At 33.5% G+C, this 25,504-nt stretch overlaps 2 protein-coding genes across 3 annotated transcripts; one reads left to right on the top strand and one right to left on the bottom strand.

The window, feature by feature from the left end:
• Window positions 1–18,757: 18,757 nt before the first annotated feature.
• Window positions 18,758–21,227, top strand: LOC133315966 (putative pentatricopeptide repeat-containing protein At1g02420). The gene has a single exon (XM_061517653.1). The coding sequence runs from the start codon at window positions 18,786–18,788 to the stop codon at window positions 20,274–20,276; it is 1,491 nt and encodes a 496-aa protein (XP_061373637.1). The 5' UTR covers window positions 18,758–18,785; the 3' UTR covers window positions 20,277–21,227.
• A 247-nt stretch (window positions 21,228–21,474) lies between these two features.
• LOC133315967 (ADP-ribosylation factor-like) lies at window positions 21,475–23,545 on the bottom strand. 2 transcript variants are annotated; one of them, XM_061517655.1, is made up of 6 exons: window positions 23,392–23,545; window positions 22,655–22,725; window positions 22,206–22,325; window positions 21,976–22,094; window positions 21,800–21,881; window positions 21,475–21,703 (listed from the first exon to the last, which is right to left on the bottom strand). In XM_061517655.1, the coding sequence occupies exons 1-6, from the start codon at window positions 23,537–23,539 to the stop codon at window positions 21,698–21,700; spliced, it is 546 nt and encodes a 181-aa protein (XP_061373639.1). In that variant the 5' UTR covers window positions 23,540–23,545; the 3' UTR covers window positions 21,475–21,697. The 2 variants fall into 2 exon arrangements, with proteins under 2 accessions (XP_061373639.1, XP_061373638.1); XM_061517654.1 differs by lacking the exon at window positions 21,475–21,703 and having other exon boundaries at window positions 21,785–21,881.
• Window positions 23,546–25,504: the final 1,959 nt, after the last annotated feature.

The raw sequence follows: 25,504 nt of genomic DNA, 5'->3' as shown, positions 1-25,504 counted from the left end.
ACGTTTAAGAAAATAAAGTTGAATGAGAAAAGTACTTATCGGATACTTTTTTATTTGTATAGGGTGCCGAGCTAGTTAATTAGATATATACATCAAAAATTAGAAATTTGTTAAATAATGCACATGATATTTATGTGTTTATATTTAGATATATTTTCTTATTATCAATATTTGATTTGCGATTTTGATGGCTAGATATATGTTGCACATTACATTATTCTTTATTATTTTTTCTGAATATATTTTGAAGAAAAGTTTAATGAAAAATTTAATTTGTTATATTTTGCATCAAATGATGATGCTACTTGAATGTTGTTACACTACAAGAAAAATGGCATTTCACCACGGCAATTTAGTATTGGTAAAGAACGTTGCAATCTGTAGGTTACAGCAAGTTGCATCCCGTTTCTTGGCCTCTGACACCTTTGGCTAGCTTTTAATTTTCTCCCGTTGCATTTTTTTTGTAAGCTTAGGGGGAAAACCCACAACACAAGATAAAATTACACAACAGAAATAGTCTGAGGTCTACAAACAGATGCTAAATCAGCGTTAAATAGGAACTCAATACCAGGGGGCGGGGAATTGAACCTACACATATCAGGACCAACAGAATTAACTATGGGATAATTAGCCAACCAATCTGCAATATTATTGCCTTCTTCATATGTATGCCTCAAGTGAATTGTCCATTCCTTTGCAATCCATGCCCGTATCCGAGAAATCAAATGACTCTCGCGGGCTGCATCACCAGAATTGGTGAGCAAAGTGATAGCAGATAACGAATCACTTTCTATAATTATTTTCCTCCAGCCAAATTCTCATGCTAACTCAAGACCCTTAAGAATACCCCAAAACTCAGCATTTAAAGCATTACAAACTCTAATTCTATAAGAAAAACCATTTAACCATTGACCAGAAGCATTGCGAAAAACTCCTCCATAAGCCGCCAAACCCGAATCACCCTTTACAGCTCCGTCCGAGTTGAATTTCACCCAATCAGCTTCCGGAGGATGCCAACAGACCAGAATGCTAGCCTTAGTGCGCATTAGATGACTCTTCTTAGCAAGATGGAAAGCTTCTTGAAATTCATAAGCTTTAGATTCCACCAAGTATTTCTTATAGTGATGATGGGAATTTGTTCCACCAAAAACCTTTTCATTCCTCCAAATTCAAGCCATCCAACAAGTAGTTGCAAATATTGTATGCCATGGAATGATACCATTAAACTTCTCAGAACTCAGCATATTACCCTGCAGCCAAATCAACAAACTGTTAGAGAAAAAAGAGTTATAGATATTGGTTAGAACGAGCTCTGTCCAAAGGTTCCGGATTTTATTGCAATCCCTTAAAAGATGAATGATGCTCTCCGGTTCCTCCAAACAAACAGGAAAAGATGAAGTCCCAAATTGAATTTCCACAATCTTTCTCTAGTAGAAGTTTGTTGTGGGACACTTTCCAGAGGAATAATTTGATGGCTTGAGGCCCCTCCCACCTCCAAATGTTTTTCCACCAAGTTTCATTAACTTGTATAGAATCATTATCTTCCATGAGAGTCTCATAAATTCTTTTGACTGAAATTCCAGCTCCATCTCCTAAACACCAACGCCTCTGATCTGGTCCGTCAAGAGAATTAGGTGGGAGTAAACTTTTAATTTTCAACAGAATATTTTGTGGCAGCCATCTAGAAAGAGATTCCAAATCCCACTTGCCATGATTATTCACATACCCAGTTAATTTTTCCCTATCTCTTCCCATGGAATTGGAACCATCGTTACATCCATAAGCCTTCCTATGTCTTTCATCCAGATATCTTACCAAAAAAAATACTGTTCTCATAACCTATTTCCCAAGTGAGCTGATTTTCTAAAGTTTTCCAAACCATACAGATGTGTTTCCAAAGTCTAGAATCAGAACCAGAGCTATGAAAATGTCCACCCCATTATGATGCCTACCATACTTTGCACGAAGGGCCTGGACCCAAAGAAGATCCGGTTGGGAAAATACAGCCCAAGCAAGCTTACCTACAAAGGCATCATTCATCTTAGATAGGCACTTCAACCCCAACCCACCAGCAGCTTTTGATTTCATTAGAGTATTCCAGCCAATCAAATGGAGTTTCATTTTATTATCTGTATCTCCCCAAATAAATCTTCTTTGCATTTTCTCAAGCTCATGACAAATCGATAAAGGTAATTTATCACACTTCATTTGATAATAAGGAATAGTGGCAAGAACATATTGAGTAAGGGTTATTCTGCCTGCTTGTGATAAACACCTTGATTGCCACCCATTTAATCTATCCTGCACCTTTTCCACTATGTTCCTGTATGCCTCTTTTGAAACTCCGCCATGGTTCATCCAAACTCCCAGATGCCTCCCCACATTTCTGACTCTTTTAAAGCCACAAGCATTAGTAATCTCCTCTGCAGTATTCTCTGGAGTATTTTTAGAGAAAAAAATACTAGTCTTTTGATGACTCATTTTTTGCCCAGAAATTTCTTCAAACGGCTTAAAACATTTCCTGATTGTTTCAATTTGTTGGAGATTAACTTCCGCAAAAATTATTAAATCATCTGCAAACATCAAATGAGAGACTGGAGGACCCCCACTCCTAATTTGGATCGGATTCCACAGACCCCATCAACAGCAGTGTTAACTATGTGACTGAACTTTTCCATTCCAAGCACAAACAAATAAGGTGATAACGGATCTCCTTGACGAATTCCACGGGAAGGCTGAAACTCATCAGACTTCACACCATTCCAGAGAATATTGAACTTAGTTGAAGAAATTGCAGCCATAATGATATGAATCATTTTTTCTGGAAAATTTAGCTCCATCATTATTTTCCTTATGAATTCCTAACTTAGCCTATCATAAGCTTTATCCAGATCAACCTTAATTGCCATGAAAGCTTTCTTACCTCTCATTTTGTGCATTGAATGAATTAGCTACTGCACTATAACAATATTATCTTGTATATGTCTTCTAGGAACAAACATAGATTGCACAGGGGAGATAATTTTTGTCATGATACCTTTTAGCCTCTGCACCACAATCTTTCTCAATAATTTATAAACAACTGGACAAAGAGATATAGGTCTAAATTGAGACATATTGGTCGGATTCTAAACTTTAGGGATGAGGACCAATAAAGTGGAATTTATAGTAGCTAATAGATCCAGATTCTCCCACAAAATAGTTATGTGCTTAGAAAATTGATCCTTCATTCCATCCCAATTTGCTTGAAAGAAAAAGGCTGGGATCCCGTCAACACCAGGAGCTTTATGAGATCCCATGTCAAACAAATTGCTTTTAATCTCATCTTGACTAGGGGACTTAGCAAGCATTCTCAATTCCTCTGTATTTAAAACAGGCCAGAGAACTCAAGAAGACAGCCATCTCCTATTAAAATTTTCCTCTGCAAAAAGCTTCTTATAAAAATCACAGGCCAAGTGCTTCAAATCTTCAAATCCTCAATCCAAATATTGGCATCATTTTTTAATCTAGTAATTTTGTTATGATTCCTTCGAACAATTGTATTGAGATGATAGAATTTTGTGTTTCCATTACAATCTACAATCCACTGTTGCCTAGACTTTTGAAACCAAAGGAGCTCGTCTTCTTCAAGTACCCTAGCTAGGTGTTGTTGAAGCTGATTCTCTCTATACTCCAGTCTGGTTGAATCATTTGCAACTCTAGCAGCCTGAATTTTATCAATTTGACTTGTTATTCTATCTTTTTTTCTATGAATGTCACCAAACACCTTTCTGTTCCAGCTACGCAAATGAGGCACCAGTCTATGCAGCATGTAAGGTATATCAAAAACAAGATCCCAATAATCATTAAGGAACTGATTAAACCTAGGATGATTTTTCCAAGCCACTAGGAACCTAAAGGGCTTATTACCTTTAGCAACATTATGATCCACAAGCTTAAGCAAAAGAGGATTATGGTTAGAATTAATCCTCGAGAGATGAGTGACTTTAGCATCTTCAAACACTAATCTCCATTGCATATTTGCCACTATACGATCCAGCCGCTTGAACACTCGGTCTAAATGAGCCCATTTTGGACCTTGTCAAGTGAAGGAAGATCCTTTAAAGCCCACATCATCTAAATGACAATCATGTAAAATGTCTCTGAACTTTTGACATTTAGAGATATTTGGAGGTGATCCTCCTTTTTTCTCCCAACTAGCTGCAATTTCATTGAAATCACCTCCCACCAGCCAGGGATCATTTACATTTCTGCCCACATTCTTCAAATCCTCCCATAAACTTTGTCTATCAGCTTCCCTTGGACTAGCATAAACTGTTGTGCATAGAAAACTATCCCCTTGATTTAAAGTAACTTTCATATGGATCATTTGATTAGTCTGAGAAAGAGGTTCCACTTGAACTTTAGTTGAAGACTACAAAATCCAAATACCACCTGAAAACCCATAAGCTTCTTCTACCCAAATTCTATCAAATCCACATTTCTTCATAATACTTGATCCTACATTACTGTTAGTTCTAGGTTCAAGAATTACCAAGATAGCAATTTGATGAGATTTAACCAAATTAAAAATAACACGCCTAATGTCCCCACCAACAACATCTCTCACATTCCAAAATAGCATAGACATAAATAAACTAAGAAAGATTTACAGGGTTATAGAGAACATGTGACTCTTCCTCCATGGGCGTATGTAACTCACATTGGATAACATTTGAATTCAGAATTTGTGCAGGAAAATCCTAGTCCATTTCTTGTTGTTCCAAATCAGGAGGTCTAGGAGCATGAGTACCCCCAACCAAGTCTATCTGCTTCTTCCTCTCAAGACTGGTATTTATGGGCTTCTGGTTTGTGTTCCGTTGGATTGAAGGGTTCTCACTGGAATTAGAAGATTCTACCATTGCTATCACTCTGTCTTGATCTCAATTTTATTTATCAAAATATTCTCTTTTCCATTCTCTGGAGTTGTATCCCTTTCCACCTCCAAATTGTTCTTCTCCATATTTAATTGGGAACCACTCATCTTAACTGCCTCATTTTTAGCTCCAATTAACTTGAAATTATTCTTTAATTCCACCAATTGAACCTCCTTTTTAGATGCTCTTTTTTTTATCTTTTTTCCTTGAAGCCAATTTCTGACTTTGCATGCCCTGACCATCTTTTCCACCATCCTCATTGTTCCAACCCTCCTGATCTTCACTAGCCTCTTGAGTTGATTCATTAAATTCTGTTTCTAGAGGAACATATCTAGCAAGAGTTCTTTCTGGAATTTGGGGATTAGGAGCCCCAACAACCCCTATCTGGTTTGAACTACTGCCTCTGAAGCCTTTTTTTTGTCTATTAACCAACATCCACGGACCGAATCTCCCTTCCTGAGTCTGATCCCTTGTCTCAGGTTCATGATGAATTTGAGCATTTATACCAGAGGTTTCAACTATCTCATTCACATTCTGATTCTCAGCAGAAAGCTTCAAACCAAGATTTCTGATGTCCCTTAACTGTGAAAGCTTCAGTTTTATGCCCATATTTCCCACATGAGTAACAAACTAAGTGCAGCCCCTCATACTCAACCTGCTTGATTTTACCCTCAATCTTGTATTCTGCCTGCAGCGGCTTGGTCAAGTCCAATTCAACACACATTCTTGCAAATCTACCCCTAGCTAGAGACGTTGTAGCTGCATCCACCTTGATAAATTTCCCCAATCAATTTCCAATCCCTTTTAACAATTCTGTATTGGTGTATTCAATTGGGAATCCAGGAAGACGAACCCAAGCCATTATTTTGGCAATTGCTGCCTGGTACGGGTGAAAATCGGGCTCCCAAGAACGAATTGCAAGGTAATGATAAAAAATTACCCAAGGTCCTGCAGTTAGGGCATGAGACAAATCCTTTTTGTCCGTAAACCTTACCAGGAAATAACCATTTTCAACATCCGTAACAAAAACCTGACCTTCTCTAGCCCACATGTTTTCAAAAAAAAAATTCATAAATATCAGCGACAATTTCTTACCAAGAAGCTTTACATAAATAGCTTTTTGCCATGGTCTCCATGCTTTTCCTTGAATGCATCAGAAAGTATGAAATTAGTTCTTCCATCTTTATCCATTTCCCAACTTACCTCAGGTTGCTTTTCAGTTGATTCTTCAGCTACATTCTCTATCTCTTCTTGTTATTGCTTAGAAACATTTTGTTCATCTTCACTGATCCATTCTCCGTTATGTCGCATCAACATCTCCTTAAACGACTTCCCTTCTTTCATCCAATCTTCCTCTCTTGCTGTCATTGCTTGATCATGACTAAAGGGAACATCACCCCCTTTGTATTTCATTTTACTTCGCTTCAAATTATCCGCTTCCTCCGATGAAATTTCTCCTTTTTTCGTTGAATCCATTATCAGAACAAAAAAAAACCCTAAACAGGAACCCTAGCTTCTCTCGTTGCATTTTTCACTACAATACGTTACAAGAAATATTTTATTCTTGTAATTATTATTTATGCTATTACCTGTTTTATTCAAAATTTATATTTTTTTTAAAGTTTATATCCTTTACATTTTTAAAATTAATTATAAACATTTGGTAATATCTTTATAATTTAATTATAAAGATAAAACAAGATGATAAATTTAAATCCAAAATAGAAAAAACCTCACGATGTAGTTTAAATCTCCATAAATGTTTACTACCACTGATTTTACCAAATACATTTCATCACTTATCGCTCCATCTATTTGAAAATCTTTCTAACTCCATTTTGTCACTATCACACTCCATTCTTCTAATTTGAGTTGAGTTTCGTTAAAAATTTAGAAGGTTTGCTCTTTCTCTCTCTCTCTCTCTCTCTCTTTCCTTGTTGCTCACATTAATGCATTTCATGATCAAATCTGAGCTAGGTTTAAATTTTCCTCACCACTCTCTTTTCTCCTTCTGGTTTTCCTCCATCACCTGGTAAATTTCTATGTTTATTTTGATTTTGAAACATTTTTTTGTTTCCTTATTCAATGAATTTCTTTGGTATTTGTTTTCAACTCCTCATATTTAGTTAATTCATTTATTCTTTGAATTTTATTTATATTTTTCTAATTTTGTCTTATTTCTTATTTGAGAATAGATTTGTCTGCTACTGGATTTTTTGGTAGTTTTGTTTGCCACGTCGGAGAACCGATTAAGCAACGTTAGGAAGGGGAGGACACCGATACAAAGGAACTGCAACTACAAGGTATTTGATGTCTTTAGTTAAACAATAAATTAATATCTAAGATTCTATTCTAAATTGTTCATTTATAGATAGTATCTCAAACTTAAATTTTTTGGGAACACAATTGTTACTGCATTCATATAAATTGTTGGAGCAAGGTTTGTATCTTTTTGGCAGAATTGAGTGTTAGGAACAAGGTTTTGTAAAATTGTACAACTCAGGTGCATTCTATCCTTAACTTTCTGATTTAATCCCATCTTGTATTGATAGTTTCGCATAGCTGGATACTATATTGTTTGAGAGTCTACAAGAATGTAAGGTCTCAATTAGGGGTCCAATTGTGAGGGGAATCACAAATTGGGACTGCCTTGGCTTTGATTGACAGTATCTCAAGGCTTGTAGCTTGTGGATTAATCTAAGGTAATTTTTTAGGGTTATTTTGATTAAATTGTGTGTGTTTCTTGTTTGTAAAAATCATAAATTTTTAAAAATAGCAACATTGATTATCAATATAATCCAGTGAAAATTTTGATTTGAGTCTTCCTTATCACTGCTCTTTATATAATAATTGATTTTTCGAAAACACAAGTTATAAGGTTTTTCATATTATTTGGACATGATTTTTCGAAACATTATTTGTGAATTGTCAGAGTTCTTTATTGATAAAAAATAATAATTTTTACAATTACTTGCCTAAAATGGTTATTGTATGCAGTAATTTGTTGAAACTTACATGGGGATAAAATTTTAAATAATGTTAAATAATTGTGTATTGTATACTCTACCCAAAGAAGAGTTTGTGATATGTTAGTTATTTCCATAAAGTTACTTTATTGCCCATAATTAATATAATTGAATGTATGTAATAAATATACTTTTAATATGAATGATAACAATGACATATTAGAATTGTTGATAGGATTGAATTGTGATTAATGAAGATAACATCTAGATTTTTCTTTAGGAAATTTGATCTTGATAGGGCATTACAATAAAGTTAGCATATAATTAACATAGAGAGCATACTTGATATGTTTTTTTTAGTGAGAGAGATATGATTGATTTTGTGTGATCTTGAAGTTATTGTGGAGTCGCTGAGAGATATTTGCTTAGTTTTTTACATCATGATATGAGTTTGTTTTGAAATAAACTATCTATAAGGCCTCTTAAAAAGAACTTTGGAATTTTATATCCTGTTTGGATCACCTTGGATTTTATTTTTTATTTTGGTGATGTTCCTGTTATTAATTGGCTTTAAATTTTATTTATTAATTTTGTGGATGACTTTGTTGTTAAGCATTTTGACTGACTCTCTAACCAAAGACTTAAGCCCATGGTATTAAAAATGCATGTGAAGAATATGGGTATAGTGAGTTCTTTGATGTAGTTCATTAGTGGGAGTTTGAATTATTTATTATTTTACCGTGTTGAACCATTTATTTTGGATATAGTTGATATTTGGTTGACAGATAAATTCTTTTGGAGCAATTGACAATGCTTTGAGTTTTATTATTGTATATATTGAGTACATGAATTTATGTTTATCAATTGTGAGATATTTTGGAACTTGATGTCGTTGGGAGGGCTGACAAAACTGGCTCGGCTGGGCGGGCTGAGTTTTACAACACACTCTCAAAAGCAGGGCGAGGCGGGGCAAACTCATTTTTTGGTGGGTTGATGGCGGGGAGGGGTGGGCCGAGACGGGTCAGTGTAAAACATGTTCGAGTCGGCGGGCCAACCTGCCTCGCCTGCCAAACTGGGAGGGGTGGGCGGGCTGGGTCATTTTTTGTTCGGGCGAGCCACCCACTTTACCACCTCTAGTTGGGACCATTATGCATATGGTTGACACTATATTGTAGTTTGAGGCATGACTTTAAAACTCAATGTTGTTGGGACCACCATGCCTATGACAGTATATTGGAGTTTGAAGCACGATTTTGGAACTCAGTGTCGTTGGAACCATCATGTCTATGGTTGACATAATATGAGAGTTTGAGATATAATGGTGTTGTTAGGACTATAGGGCCCATGGTCGAAACCATATTTGAATATATGATGGTGTTTTGATAAACAATGGAATTTCTCTGGTTTTAAGGCATTTGAGAGAAATTTGAGGATTGATAGAGAAAATAGCACTTCGGCTATTGTTGGATCACATTGACATGTTATTTTCTTGCTACACTTCACACTAATGACTAGTTGACGGAATCTAAAAACATTTGTGACCATAGACTGGCTTATATCGGTAAAGGATATAATCATCGCCTGATTCATTGTTATTTGACTTTAGTTGATGGAGTCATATTCAGATATCGCACATTGGATCACGTGTTTTTTTAAAATTTTGTCACATTATAAAAATTAGTCCTTAACCCAAGAGTCACTTTTAAATAACTTGTTTTCCTTTTTATTTTTTAAATTAAAAAATTTCAATTAATTTTGCCCAAGTAGGAGAATGTTATAATTTTTTATAATCGTTGTGGGCTTCAATCAATTGTAGTTTTTCTTGTTTTGATAAAAATAGACTAAGTCATTATCCATATGAGGGTGCAGTATAAAGTCATTTAATAGATGATCCTTTGGTTTGGGTTTGGATTTGGATATCTGTAAACTGATTAGTGTAGATAACAATGTAGTCCTAACACATAGGCCCATAATGGGAAGGGAACTAGGGTTAATAAGTTCAGTTAAGTTCCCTCTGCATTCACGTACATTGAAAAACAATCGCTCCATAACTTGCGCCATTGACGGTTGTGATTAGGAAGTGGTGTGAATTGCAGAGGAAGATATTGATCTTTCCAACCTTGTAGGAACGTCAGAGCAAACAAAAAGCAAGAAAGCCTTCAAGAATTTAGGAATCATGTGTCTTTAACCAGTAAGCCTAAACTTTTGGTATTCTAAAATCATATAATCCTATTTTGAAATTTTTTACATATCTTATATATATATGGGGTAGGATTCTTTGACACCAGTGTCAAATTTAAAATTTAACACCTCATCTGAGAGCCGTTAGATCAAAAAAGATCAACGACTCTGATTTGTAAGTATATGACACCATTAATTTTTATTGATCTAACGGCTCTCAGATGAGGTGTCAAACTTTAAATTTACATTGGTGTCAAAAGATCTCACCTGGCTACCCATATATATATGTATATTGTCATGTTGAGTATATTGTATCAATATAAATATATTGTCATGTTAAGTAAAAGAAATTAATTTAAATCAACAAGTTTTATTGTTTTATTACTTTATTATTAATTATCACAATAAATAATTTTACAATATTATTTAGGGAAAAGAGTTTGTCATTTTAAATGACATAAAGTTATGTCATTTTAAGAGAGAGATAGACACACAAAAATTTTATTTACAATTTAAATTAAAAAAAACTACCCACTTTCTTTCTCATGATTTTTATTTTTTGTGTCTATTTCTCTCTTAAAATGACATAACTTATGTCATTTAAAATGATAAACATCAAACTCATTTATTTAACGTTGAGAATGTGACTCAAAAGTCAAAATCAACTAAAAAATATATTGAATCTAACTTTTAAAATTTGAATCTGTTGCAACGAACTAAAGCAACATTCATCATATATTAGGGGTTTACATTCATCATGCAACATGATACAAAAAAGTTTCTACACATATAATATTTTGTGGAGCCCGTACTTTTTGAAGCAAAAAAAAAAAACTAAAGCACGCAAACCAAATCTCTATAATATTACACAATCACTTTTCCTACTACATAACTCTTATAAACTCTTAGTTTTAACCCTGAATCTAATTTTTAAAATTTGAGCCCTTTTTTTTTCTCTTCTTAAATTCTCGTTGCAAATTTGAAATTTGTAACATCAATAGCCTCTTAATAACACAACGTGTCATATATTTAGTTTTTTTCAATTATCATGCCAAATTTCATCAAATCAATCCTTGAAAAATTTTTTGTTACATTCATTTTTCTTAGTCCACTCTTTAAATTCATTAAGAAATTAAAGAAATTAAGAAATTAATTCGACATAAAATTATTTAAAAAACTAAAAATAACAACAATTGTATCTTTTAAAACTCCAGTGTAGTCCACTCTTTAAATTCATTCCTCTCCAAAAAAAAAAAAACAAAAAAAAAAACAAAAGTTCTCTTACTTACCTTACTCGATGATTCATTGCTTCGCACCTATGTTGATGTGGTCATATGATGTAAGGCCACGATTTGCATACGCTATATAATTTATTTTGTTAGATCACCGACCACTACGCAATGATTTTTTTTATTTTTGTAGGAAACGCAATGATTTTCATGCTTCAAATAGAGGTCGAGCTATGAAATTTTATGACGGGGGCGAAAAAATAGAAAGCGACGAGTTACAGTGTCAAGCCTTTTTTTTCTATTTATTTTTTCGGCGACAGCTATATGGTTGAGTGTGGAAATAAAATTTTCTTTAGTTTTTCTTTATTTGAAAGAGGATTAATTATTAGAATTAATAATTTATGGTTTATTATTTCTCCATCAATATAAAGTAAAATTATCCTCATCAATCTCAAATTACGTTGTTTTGGGTGTTGGAGGAATTAATAAAAGGAATTTTCAAAATTTTGATTTATTTTTTGTTATATAAATTTTACCAAAACACACTTTATTAATTCTCCTAACATTCAAAATTATGTAATTTTGGGCTGATAAAGATAAATTAATCTCCTATTGGTTGAGAAATGATAAACTTATAATTTATTATTATTATAAAAATATTATTGATTCATATGTAAGAACCATTAAAAAGAAAACCATGAGATGGGTCCATGGTTTCTTCCCATTGAGCAAGAATGGTATAGACCGTGGAATGGGAGCAAAACTTCACGTTGGCCACCACTTTTCTGCACACAAATACACGAATTTCTTACTTCATGATTCAAAGTGTGTGTTAGGTGACTATTATTTTAAGAGTGCTTCCTGAGAATTTTGTGCATTGAAAAGCTGAGTAGTCAATGAGAAAGAGGAAGAAGTAGACTTCATGTGATTAACTCATTAAAGTGAGTGATTAGCGCAAGACTAAAAGGGAGAAAAATTGTTGCGATATGTTTATTGCACGTTGACCAAAAGATCAACCAAACAGCCACCGAATTAGGAAATTTTGTTGAAGTATTGAAGATTATGTGAGATATTCCAATCGCATGATGAGGGCTTGATTCAAGGATTTAATGTTTTTCATGTTGTAGAAGATAAATTTTATTTCCTAGATACACATAAAAGTGTGAAATCCACACGAGTCCATATGAGGAGAAGAGAAGGAAAAAAATAAATAAATCACACACACTTTTTATATGTGTATAAGAGATAAAAATTATCTCTTATGTTCTGAGTGAACACCAATTAGGATAACTAAATATGTGTTCTGATGGTATATAGATGGGTATGAACCAATATGGATAAAGTATCGCTTCAAGTGTATGGAATAATGAGGGTATATGCCCAAATGTTGTATATAGTCTTAATATTGATGGTTGAATATAATGTGTCATTCATTTAGTACTGCTTGTGTATTTATAATAGCTATAATGAACGGTTATGAGAGAGAATTATGGGGTATAACAGTTATCCAGAGGTAGTCATGGCAGTTGCAGGTGGTTGTGCTGAATAATAGTGATTGTGGATTTGAGCCAACGATCCGGGCTATTGAGTCCGCAATCTGAGCTTGTGGTTCTAGTCCTAGCCGGGATGTTAAGTCAGAAACGAATAAGTGAACAATTTGGACAAGAGATTTGAGCCAGGTAAAAGGGTTTGAGTATTGGTCCAAGATAAAGTCTGAGTTTAACCTGGAATACTACGAGAAACATTAAATTCTTGATTTAATCGAAATGTGAAAAGTTTCATTGCAAACTCATTTAAATTAAAATTTCAATTAAACGCGTTGTTAGTGAAAAACATAAATCGTGGGTCTGATTCAAATTATATAAGATGGCAAAAGGTGTCAAGTTATAGTATATTTGCAACGGGTGTAAAAATTCGAAATTTAATTTTAAATGAGTTTTTCATTATGTAAATCATATTAATGTATTTAGAAAAGGAGGAAAAAATGATAAGAAACTGCCAAAAAGTTTCTTGTTCTCATTTTGTTGTTTTCCCCTTAATTAATATGATCAATTTTGACTTGAGAAGGAATATAGTTCAATCAATCCAAATCAAGACCCCTAACAAGTTATTGCCCAGTCTCCACTAGGGGTGGCAATACAGGTATTGACCCGCGGGTTGACCCGTGACCCGACCCGCTAAATCATGTGTCGTGTCAATCCGCGGATCAGGGCGGGTCGTGTCAGGGTTGTGTAAATGTGACCCCTTTTTTTCGTGTTGGGTCACGTGTCAACCCGCTCAGTGTCATTTTTTATTAAATATTTTATTATATTATTATTTTTATTCATTTATATATTGATATATATAGTCATTGTTTAGTATAGAAAAGAATAGAAGGAACTAAAAATCTCAAAAAGCAGAAGCTAATCTTTTTTTATTTTTATTTTTATTTTTTATTGTTTTTAATTTATTTATTTTTCAAAAAATCTCACTTTTTTTTTTTAAATTTTAAATTTTGCGGGTCGTGTCGTGTCGATCCGTGAGCCGTAACGGGTCGTGTCAGGGTTTGTGTTTTACGACCCGTTTACAAAACGGGTCGTGTCAAATAGTGTACGGGTTAAAAACGTGTCGTGTCGTGTCGGGTTGACCCGTATTGCCACCCCTAGTCTCCACTGGACCACGGGAAAAGAAACTCCTGTTGCGTGTCACAAAGCAAGAAAATATATGGTTAAAATTAATTGGTTGGTTCAATTCAAGTTTCAATTCAAATGATGATGATCGACCATATAAATATCAACCGCCACGTATCAATACTACTCTAGAGCCTAGGATTAAGCCACAACATCCTAGATGCTTTTTATAAGTGAACATTTGCATCTGAAAAGAATTTTATGATGAGGATTTTTTATATATAATAAAATTATGCAAATAAATATAAGAGATGTATTATTTACGATCTCCTTTTTGTTACAACTATTTTTATGATTGTAATTGTTGAATCAAAATTAAATTAAGAGTTACAAAATAATAAAAATAATTGATTTGATTTTGATTCAATAATCATAAAAATAATTGTAAATATCATAAGAGAAAAGAAGGGGTAAGAAGAAAAAATTATAAATATAACCTCCCTTAATAAATAAACATAAAAACACGAAATAAGATACAATTAAAAAAAATCACATAAAGAATTTTTTTTTGTTTTGAGTTACATTTTTTTAAACATTAAAAGTTCAATCCCCAAATTTACTTCAATGCAGAAATTCATCGAAGTAAATATTCTAGCAAATAGCTATATGCTTCATGTGAATAAATGTTTAAGTCATTACGGGGGTGTTAAAAACCTCATCTTAAATAAGAATAATAAATGTAGTGTCCATAAAATAAGAATTAATTTATTCAAGTTAAAAGTTCACATTTTTTAATACACCGAATAGTGACACCGAAATTTGAATTTATAACTTTATTTCAATGACTTAAACATTGAGAAATACAAATATGAATGAGTAAATCTCATATTGATTAAGAATGAATTAAATGAATATCATAAATTCATGTACCTAATATCATTGTTCATTAAATCCATATATCACAGTCTCATCCTTCTAATATATGGAAGACGAATATAACAGTTATCAACTGTCAATTTTTATTTTTTTTTTGTTAGGGAATAAAAATTGAGTTATCACCCATAAAATTGGAGTGATTATAGGTTCAACTGAAACCCAAAAAAAAAAAAAAAATGGATTGCTTCAGTTAAAATTGAATGAAATTTAATTAGTGTTATGTCTCGTGTCAATAAATTAAAAATTCGACCATTTTCACTTGGATTTTTTTTTTTAATTTTAATAAAAAAAATTATGTACATAATACATTGATCGAAATATACTTGGTTGGTTTAGTTTGGCGAATAAATCTCAAGCCTTATTTAAAAAAAAAAAACCAAATATTAAGTGAGTCATGCTTAAAGTTTGCCAAAACCCTTGAATGACAACATTAAGCATTACATATTTGAAATCTTATAAAAACCAGACCGATCCGGCCGGGTTGACTCGAAAACTGGTGAACCGGTCATGTAACCGGTCCGATTTTTATATTGGACCGGCCATGTTACAAAACCGATGTGACCCGGTGCGACTCGGCCGGTTTTTTGTAAAAATCATTGACCCGGTCGGATCAACCGGTGACCCGGCCCGGTCTATAAAAAAAACTAATTTCTTTTCATAAATTAATTTCTTCTTTTTTTGTACTCTCAAACACAAATGATTTGTTTTCTTTTGAAATATTTGAGTGATTTGTAGCTTATTAGCTTACATAGATTATGTATCTACAACACTAATATTATCTTAATTATGCAATATGCAGGAAATTTTGATTTGATTTATAGTTAGAGATGTCGTTTATTGAACATGAAACACTAGTATCACAAATATTATATGTTTGATTGATCTTTTGTTAGACAATGATGTGCAATTTATTATTTTCATATAAAATATTTGAAATTGGTATTTTTTTTACAAGTATTTAAGTATATTTATAGTTTTTTTAATATAAATTGTATATTTACATATACTTACCGGGTCATGCGGTTGAACCAATGACCCAGTACCTCTACCGGGTCAATAACCGGGCCGGTTTTAATAACATTACTACTGCAACATACTAACAAAATGTTAACTAAAATATAGGTCTAACAACAATATTGTGTGTTAAAGTTTTGCAATATTATGTTCTTGAATAACAAGACGAAAACAATTAATAAAAGTGAAAGAACTATCATATAAACAGAGATATTAATTAATTAATAATTTAATTTTGATGTACTGTTAATAAACGTTTACTTATATTAAATAATATATTATTATATTTTTAATAAATTAATTTTATAAATATTTATAGTAATAAAAATTTAATATGTAATGTATTAATACAAAATTAAATGATATTGTAAAAAGATCTTTTTCTAACATTAAACATACAAGATTTGACCTTATTTAAAATAGGAAGCGATAAGTTATATTTATAAATTTTTTGTTTATAAATTTTTACAAAATATACTATGTATTCTTGGGAGTACATAATATATTTTGTAAACAAAAAATTTGTAAATATAACTCTCCTTAAATAGGAATACATGACATTAAGGTGTTACCTTTAGGGTTCACTCACATGTTATAGAAAGATATAATTATTTCCTATACACATATAAAAAAATGTGAGGTTCAAGCGAGAGTGTGAGACCATATGAAAAAAAGAGAAAGAAAAAGAAAATACAAGCACCACATATTTATATAGGGTCAATATTTCTTCAGCTATTTGAGATAAGATTATTTCAAGCTACCCTTTCTAACAATTTACTACGGGTAGCATATAATTACAATGTTAAAGTTTTTTTTTTTCTCTCTCATTCACTTTTCAAAACTTGTCTGTTAACGTGGAGAGAGAGGGAAAAAAAAAGCAATTTTAACATTATAACAATGTATTACTCGTAGTAATTAGGTAAAAAAGATACTTTGAGATAAGCTTATCTCAAGTGTCTAGAATAATAATTTTCCTTATATATATATATATATATATATATATGAGAAAAATATTTCTCAAGCAGCTTGAGATATATTTATCTCTGGTCAGTCCAAAACTACGTAATTTTGTTTATTTATTTTCATATATTAATTGATTCACCTTTGAATGGTTATGATTCCCTTTTTCTCGCTCTTCCTTTATCACCATTGATCTATATTTGTACGGTTATGATTTAGTAGCCAGAGATAAAGTTATCTCAAGCAGTTTGAGAAAAGATAAACCATATATATATATATATATATATATATGCTTTAACGTTTCTAAAGTGAATGTAGATAAGTTATTTACATTTGCTCCTAAAACGACGTCGTTTTGAGTTGAAAAATTAAAAAAATATAATAAAAAGACCATAATAACCCTGAAATAAGTTATAATTACAAAAATACCTTGATTTTCACATCAAAACGATGTCGTTTTGAGTTCAATGTAGATAAGTTATCTACATTGACTGTAGAAAAAACGAACTCATGTATGTATATATATATCGAAAAAAATTTCTCCTTTTTAAGGAGAAATTTTTTCTCCTACTAGTAACTCATAAGTGGGTCCCACCTTGAATTTTTTTTTTCTCTCCACTATTTTGTAGGTCCCGCTTATACTATAAGTCCTTAGTAGGAGAAAAAAAATTTCCTTTAATATTTTCCCATATATATATAATAATTTTATCTCCTATTTACATACACCTAAACACTAATCTCTTCCCACAAAAAAAAACCTTTATTACATACATACAGGCTTTTTGACCATTGTAGTCTTTAACTAATAAAAAATTATCATATTGACCTTGCTTATAAATTATTTCAAAAATTTAACCTTCTCAACAAACATAACATCAATCTACTCCTGTTTGACCATTGACCACCCAGTTACCCGGGTAGACCACCCGGTTACCCGGTTAGAAAATTATTTACATGGGTACTCATCCGGTTACCCTGGTACATATCCTTATTTATCCTGGTACACACTCAGTTACCCTGGTACATGTCCTTATTTTCCAAGCCCAACCGTGAATCCAACTCAAATCCATCAATGAAGAAAACGTGGTTAAATGTGTTTGTAATTTGTAAGAAAAATTCGTCAAGAAAATATCCCCTTTAGCTAGAGCGAGTGTTAGTGAGGTATGCACATTGAGTCCCTCGTCTATAAGGCGTAAAGACATCATTGCATATCCAAAATTTTAATGAACAAGAGTGAAATTATGTATATGTTTTAAATTAATGTAAAGTAAGACGAAATTTTTATAAAAATTAAAAGTTTTAATATTAACTGGTTACAATATAAAATATAATTTTTGAAATTTTCAAAATGATGGGGTTAACATGGTTTTTTTTGTAATTTGGTTATGTGAGATGGCTATTGGATTGAACATTCATATATGTTTTACATGTTTTTTATCTTTTGGTTCTACCAGATTCCTATTATTACTTTACAGTTTATTGTTTGTCTGAGTTGGATTCACGGTTGGGTTTGAAAAATAAGGATATGTATCAGATGAACTGGGTGTGTACCATGATAAATAATGATATGTACCAGGATAACTGAGTGTGTACCAAAGTAAATAAGGATATGTACCAGGGTAACAGAGTGTGTACCAGGATAAATAAAGATATATACCAGAGTAATCGGATATGTACTCGAATAAATAATTTTCTATCCGGGTAATCGGATGATATACCCGAGTAACTGAGTGGTCAATGATCAAACATGGATATATTGGTGAATATTTTATAAACGATGACAAGATGATAATTTTTTATTACTTAAAAGCTACACCGGTGAAAAAGCCCATACATACATGAAATTTGTGCCTTAGCTGAATATGAGTGTGTGTCTGTGACTCTCGTTCACAACCGGTTCACGTCTCTTATTTTCCTGAACGAACCACTGTGAGTGATTAATAACAACAACACCATCGTTCACACAAATTTCAAATGTTGCTGAGGCGTTGCTCATTTGAATGGCCATTCAGGCGCGTTATTCTCTCTCGCATCTTCAGCACCCAAAACGCACAGTTCAATCAAGACGACAACGTTCAGAAGGTTTTCAGCATAATCAACAGCTCCTCCTCATCGGAACAGCTGAAGCAATCTCTGAAATCAAGTGGGGTTTTCCTCTCCAACGAATTGATCGATCAAGTCCTCAAACGGGTCCGTTTCAGCCACGGCAACCCCTCGCAAACCCTCGAGTTTTTCCGTTACACCGGAAGAAGAAGAGGGTTTTACCACACCGCGTTTTCCTTCGACACCATGCTTTACATTCTGGGCAGAAGCCGAATGTTCGGCCACATTTGGGATCTCTTGTTGGAAGCACGACGAGAAGATCGAACGGTCATAACCGCACGCACCGTTATGGTTGTCTTGGGCAGAATCGCTAAAGTGTGTTCTGTTAGACAAACTGTTGAATCCTTTAGGAGGTTCAAGAAGCTGGTACCCGAGTACGATACCACTTGTTTCAATGCATTGTTGAGAACCCTTTGCCAAGAGAAGAGCATGACGGATGCTAGGAATGTGTATCATAGTTTGAAGCACAGTTTTCGCCCAAATTTGCAAACTTTTAATATACTTCTTTCCGGGTGGAAAACCCCTGAGGATGCTGAGGTGTTCTTCAAGGAGATGAGGGAAATGGGAGTGACACCTGATGTTGTCACCTATAATAGTTTGGTGGATGTTTACTGCAAGGGTAGGGAAATGGAGAAGGCTTATAAGGTGCTTGATGAAATGCGTGAACGGGATTTGACCCCGGATGTGATCACGTACACCAGTATCATTGGTGGGTTGGGGTTGATTGGTCAGCCAGATAAAGCTAGAGATGTTTTGAAGGAAATGAAGGAGTATGGGTGTTACCCTGATGTTCCTGCATACAATGCTGCCATTAGGAACTTCTGTATTGCAAAGAGGCTCGGTGATGCATATGGTTTGGTGGATGAGATGGTGAACAAAGGTTTAAGTCCAAATGCTACTACTTATAATTTGTTCTTTAGGGTTTATTTCTGGTCCAATGATTTACAGAGCTCCTGGAACTTGTACAAGAGGATGATGGATGTGGGATGTCTTCCGAACACGCAGTCTTGTATGTTCTTGATAAGGTTGTTTAGGAGGCAGGAAAAGGTGGAGATGGCGCTGCAGTTATGGGGTGACATGGTGGAGAAGGGTTTTGGGTCTTATACCTTGGTTTCTGATGTGCTGTTTGACTTGCTTTGTGATACAGGGAAGTTGGGGGAAGCAGAGAAATGTTTCTTGGAGATGATTGAGAAGGGGCAGAAGCCAAGTAATGTTTCATTTAAGAGAATCAAGGTTCTCATGGAACTAGCAAATAGACACGAAGCCCTTCAGAGCTTGACGGAGAAAATGGCAGTCTTTGGGCGACCACTCCAAGTTCATGAAAGTACAGGTAGGCCAACTGAGACATCAAGTTTAGCTTAGCTTTTTTTCAACCCCTTAATTCCAATTCCAACTCCAACTGATGATGGCAAAATGAAAGGAAGAGCAAGGGGTCTTAATACTGTGGCCGAAGTTGTAGGAAACATGACTCAGAGACCAGTTATGCCTTTCAGAATATGTTGTGGAACGTGTGTTAAGATTATCCAAGAAACATAGCTCAAAAAAGAAGATTGAACAGTTATTTAGGTGAGCCAATATAGCAAGATTAGGTATTCTACGTGATGAGACTTTACTGGCTCTACTGGGACTGTAGTCAGCATCAGCTGTTTGCACGAGTCATCATCTATGCGGAAGGGGGAAAAATGCGCACAGTTTGTCAGACATTTTGCGTAATAGAGCTGTTTGGTAGCCGTAAGCTTGCTATGGTACTCTCATTCCATTGCTAATCTGTTACTCTTAACTTCTGGGAACTCATACTTCAAACTTACAATCATGTTTGTCATGACTTGAAGGTCAGGAACTAAGAGGTGTTTCTACTTCTTTATGATACTTCATATTGACATTTTGGCATTGCTTTTCCATTCAAAATGCTTTAGGAGCTTTTCAAAGAGTTCGAATTCGATGACTTTAATGATCAACTTCTCACCTGGAAATTTGAAGATTCAAGGATCCTGTCCTGTCCATTCTGTCTAAAGATTGTTGCCATGAACTCCCTACCAACGTCAAAATTTTATAAATACATGTCCTTAATATCTAAACCTCCTCTGGAAATCTGGCTGTTTAGATCATGCCATGTCGCTCCAGTTTAAGTCTTGCTTGGCCTTTTTGGCATGCCCAGTTTAACACAAATGAAATGATGTTATATTGATTGACAAGTGCTTCTTGGCATCTTGATGATGAAGAATGAGGTGATCAAGAACTCAACTCAGTAGCCGTCCAATAGTATTCATTTCTTCATCAATTCAATTAGTTAAACTTTGGGTCTTCATAAATTCTCTCATCTTCGATTCATCAATTAGTTAAATTTTATTATTAATATAAATTAGAATTTGATTTTACATAATTGATTTTAGTTGTTAAGAACGTATATATTATACATCATTCCGCGCTATCATCCGAAGGTAAGAGGTGGGTTTCGTAATAAAAGCAACCTCCATCCTCGAATTTGTTGAGTCTTTGTTGAATACATTGCTTCTAACAATCTAAATAGATATATGTATCGTAGGTATAAATATGAGGCTTTAAATAATTCAATTGAATTCACAAATCAAAGGGTAAACAATGCTATTTGGTTATACATTCAAATTATTCTTCAGTAATAGACGGCTGTCTTTTTCCAAAACAAATAATACATGCTCAAGGAATGAAAATCTAAGAAAGGCAAGAAAATCTGACGCTGGAGATCACAAACGCTAAGGTAAAACTCAATTACTCAACTTTTGCACTCTTTAACTAGTAAATCTCTATGCCTGCAAATCACCCAAAGAAATAAAAAAGCGTAAGTTAAAAACTATCATGTAATTTAAATTGCCCAGTCTGTGCACAAAAGACTATTCTGAATTAACCTTGTTTGCAATGTTGTTTGAGAGCCAGTCAAGTCCTTCATAAAGCCCTTCACCAGATGTGGCACATGTGCTCTGGATATACCTGCATGCGTAGAACATGTAGGTGAGAACGAGTGGTGAAAGCAGGAAGATAAGAAAGACCCAAACAGAATATTGAGAGGGAACGTTGAGTTTACCAGTGACGCTGACGGAGAGAATGAAGACCAAGCTTATCAGTTATCTCGGCAGCATTCATAGCATTTGGAAGATCTTGCTTGTTTGCAAAAACTAAAAGCACGGCGTCTCTCAACTCATCCTGCCAAAATAAGATTAGCATCCAAAAAGATCACAGAACTAAGCTGTCAAATCAAATAATCTCAAATAAGCGACCTTTCATATTCACTCAGTCAGGATCTATTTTTTTTACCTCATTCAGCATCCTATGCAGCTCATCCCTAGCTTCAACAACACGGTCCCTGTCATTGCTATCAACCACAAAAATAAGTCCTTGTGTATTTTGGAAGTAATGTCTCCACAAAGGACGGATCTACAAGGAAAAAAATATTAATGGTCACTACATTATTGAGAAAAAATATTTTGAAAATAATTCAAAGAGATCAAACATAATAACAAAAGGTCAAAGGTAAGACAATTTGAGCCAAAAGGCTCTAACTTAAGATACACAAACACCATAAAGTTAGAATATGTGATTGATTAGTTAATCACACTGGTAACGGGCTTAGTATATCCAGAGTCTTGAAATCAAGAAACAGAGACGAAAAAAGAGAATATGCCATTGCCATTTAGTATATGATACTAATAAAAAGATCAAATGTCAGTAGTTAGACATAGAAGATGTAGGGAAAAAATAAATACCTTGTCCTGGCCCCCAACATCCCAAACAGTGAAGCTGATATTCTTATATTCCACAGTTTCCACATTAAACCCTGCACCAATGATATATTAATACAGATCGTACAAGGCACTTACCATTAGAAGGATGGGATAAAGCCATTATGATGCCGACAATGATATTGGTGAGGTAATATCTTTAGGCTAAAAACTAACTTTTCCTTTTCCATGATATATATATATATATATATATATATATGTAGGGTTCGTTTTTTCTACAGTCAACGTAGATAACTTATCTACAGTGAGACGAAAATCAAGGTATTTTTGTAATTATAATTTATTTCAGAGTTATAATAGTCTTTTTCATTATAATTTTTTAATTTTTCAACCGAAAACGACGTCGTTTTCGGAGCGGATGTAGATTATCTACATCCGCTTTAGAAACATTAAAGCCATATATATATTAAAAAAATTTAGAGCTAAAAACGATAAAGCTAATCATCTAGCATTAGAAGATTTAACAGCTAGTTTGAATAAGTCAATTAAAATTGAAGGGAAAAAGAATACAATAATAAGGAAAGAAAGGAAATATTTGGAAAAGACCGAAACCCAAAATTGATCCCTTCCTTCATTTGAAATAGTTAGAAATGTTCCCTCTATTTTCTATTCCATTTCATCACTCTATATAAAGCAGTTGAGACTTGAGAAACTGGAAGAGTAGATAAATAGATAATCCAACAACGGAAGATGAAACATACCAATGGTGGGAATGGTGGTGACAATCTCTCCAAGCTTGAGCTTGTACAGAATGGTAGTCTTACCCGCAGCATCAAGGCCTACCATAAGTATACGCATCTCTTTCTTGGCAAACAGCCGGCTGAATAGCTTGGTGAAAGACAACCCCATTTTCAAGTAACCTGAATCCACAAATCAGCATCACAACACGAGTTCAATTCGATCCAAATTTCCATGGCAACAAATCAAATTCAAACCAAAAAAAAAAAAAAGGAACGGAATATGCAGATGGAGGAGCATCGTCGGTAACTAACGAAGAAGCTCGCAACACGCAATCATGTAAAACGGATGGGAACCAGATAGAATTGCATGCACGAACAACGATAACTGAGAAAAAGCAATTCCAATCTGAGAGAGAGATCAATGAACCGAATAAAACAAGCTCGAGATTCAAATCGTGCGATCTCACGACACGCGATGTAGATCGAGCAAGGACATAAACAAATCGTAAATCAAAATTAGGATCAGAAAATTTGCGACACTAATCTACGATGAAATCCAACGCAACTGAAAATCAAACGAAACTGGATGAAAAAACACTAAAATTCTAGATAAAAAAACCAGAAGAGAGGCCTTTCATTTTGAAAATTGAAATGGCGAAAAGATCCATACACAGAAAACAGATCAGGAACTAGAGAGAGAGAGAGAGAGAGAGGAGCTTGCCTTGAAGAATATATCGATTTGCGAAGGAGATGAACGCAGATCTCTTCTCTTTGCTACAAAGAGAAAAGAGTTGAAGCTGTTCTCACGGCCTGGCCTCTGCGCATTTATAGAACGCGGACATAGATCCAAAATTCGTATGTGGCCGTCATAACGTCGTTTATTCGGTGTCATTATGAGTTGAAGTTTATGCCTCCACAGTAAGTAACTAAATCGAAAATGTTTAATAAGTAATTTAACATGATCATGTCATGATGTGAGAGTATTTTAATTATTAATAATTAAATCAAAGATGATAATTGTATAATTTTTTATCCTTATATTTTTGTTTTCTCCTCTTTTATCACCATTAACTCATCCATATATGATTATGATTGCTTCATATGATATGATCATGTTCATATTAATTAGCACATTACAGGATCCATCCCAAGTAAATGGGACTGGTCCTCAACCGTTATAACGACGCTTGGGCCTGCACCGGTACCGCACAAACGGTTTAGGGATCACTCGGTGTGAGCATTGTTACTTTTAAATGATTTTTTCTGATATACATTCAATCGTACTTAATTCATAATGATATTGCTATAAGTTTGTTTTACATTTTAATAAAAAAAAGTAAGATTTTATTACCCATTTTGACTGTGATTAAGTTCAAACTCAAAATTAGTCTTATAATTGGCTTAAATAATTAAAGTTTTAGTTCTACAAAAAAAACATAACGTCTTATTTGAAAATAATTAGATAGATAATTAGTCTACGCTCCTTTAGTTTATTTAACAACTATAATTGTATTTTAATAAATTCAGGTTGAATTTTAGGAAAACTTTTTTTGGCTTCGTATAACCTTATTTGTTTCCTTTTTTTTTATACATGAACCTTATTTGTTTGCTTTATACTAATATTTTTGTATTGGTTGTTGCCAGATATCTTTTCTCTTTATTTGATGTTGGCAAAAAATGTAAACAAAAATGTGCTTAATCATTAAATGATTGGAAAATTTAGATACAACATTTAATGGAAAAAGTGCAAGGAAACTAATCATATATCTTTACAAAATATAAAATAAAAACATAAAAAGCAGTTGAATTATTAAAATAAAAGCTTTATTATTCTGCAGTGACAGCAGAGAGAAATTTTCTCTCGCTGATTTATCGTTTTGCTTGCTAATTTTTTTTTTTTCAATATATGGATCTTATATAATTTTTTTGTGTCACTCACCGAAGATAATGATTCTCCAGCAATGGGAAAGTCATTTATCTTTTAAAATAAGCTATATTTAAGTTTAGCTTTCAAAAAAAGTGTTATACTAATGATTTCTTATTTTAATAACTAATATTTTTAAGAAAAATTAGAAACATAAACATTAAAAATAAATAAATAACATCGTACTCTAAGCTTTAAAGGGAATACCAG

This window comes from Gastrolobium bilobum, unplaced genomic scaffold, assembly GCF_033153095.1.
Source record: "Gastrolobium bilobum isolate Gb01-03AN ecotype WA unplaced genomic scaffold, APGP_CSIRO_Gbil_v1 utg4923, whole genome shotgun sequence".
NCBI classification, from domain to species: Eukaryota; Viridiplantae; Streptophyta; class Magnoliopsida; order Fabales; family Fabaceae; genus Gastrolobium; species Gastrolobium bilobum.
This window is presented reverse-complemented; position numbering and strand designations above follow the sequence as displayed.

Coding starts and splice junctions, on each gene's coding strand:
- LOC133315966 (XM_061517653.1), top strand. CDS start 18,786: ATGTTGCTGAGGCGTTGCTCATTTGAATGGCCATTCAGGCGCGTTATT.
- LOC133315967 (XM_061517654.1), bottom strand. CDS start 23,539: ATGGGGTTGTCTTTCACCAAGCTATTCAGCCGGCTGTTTGCCAAGAAA. Junction 22,326..22,654: donor ATGTTGGGGGCCAGGACAAG/GTATTTATTTTT, acceptor TTTTCCTTGTAG/ATCCGTCCTTTGTGGAGACA. Junction 21,882..21,975: donor TCTCTCCGTCAGCGTCACTG/GTAAACTCAACG, acceptor CTACGCATGCAG/GTATATCCAGAGCACATGTG.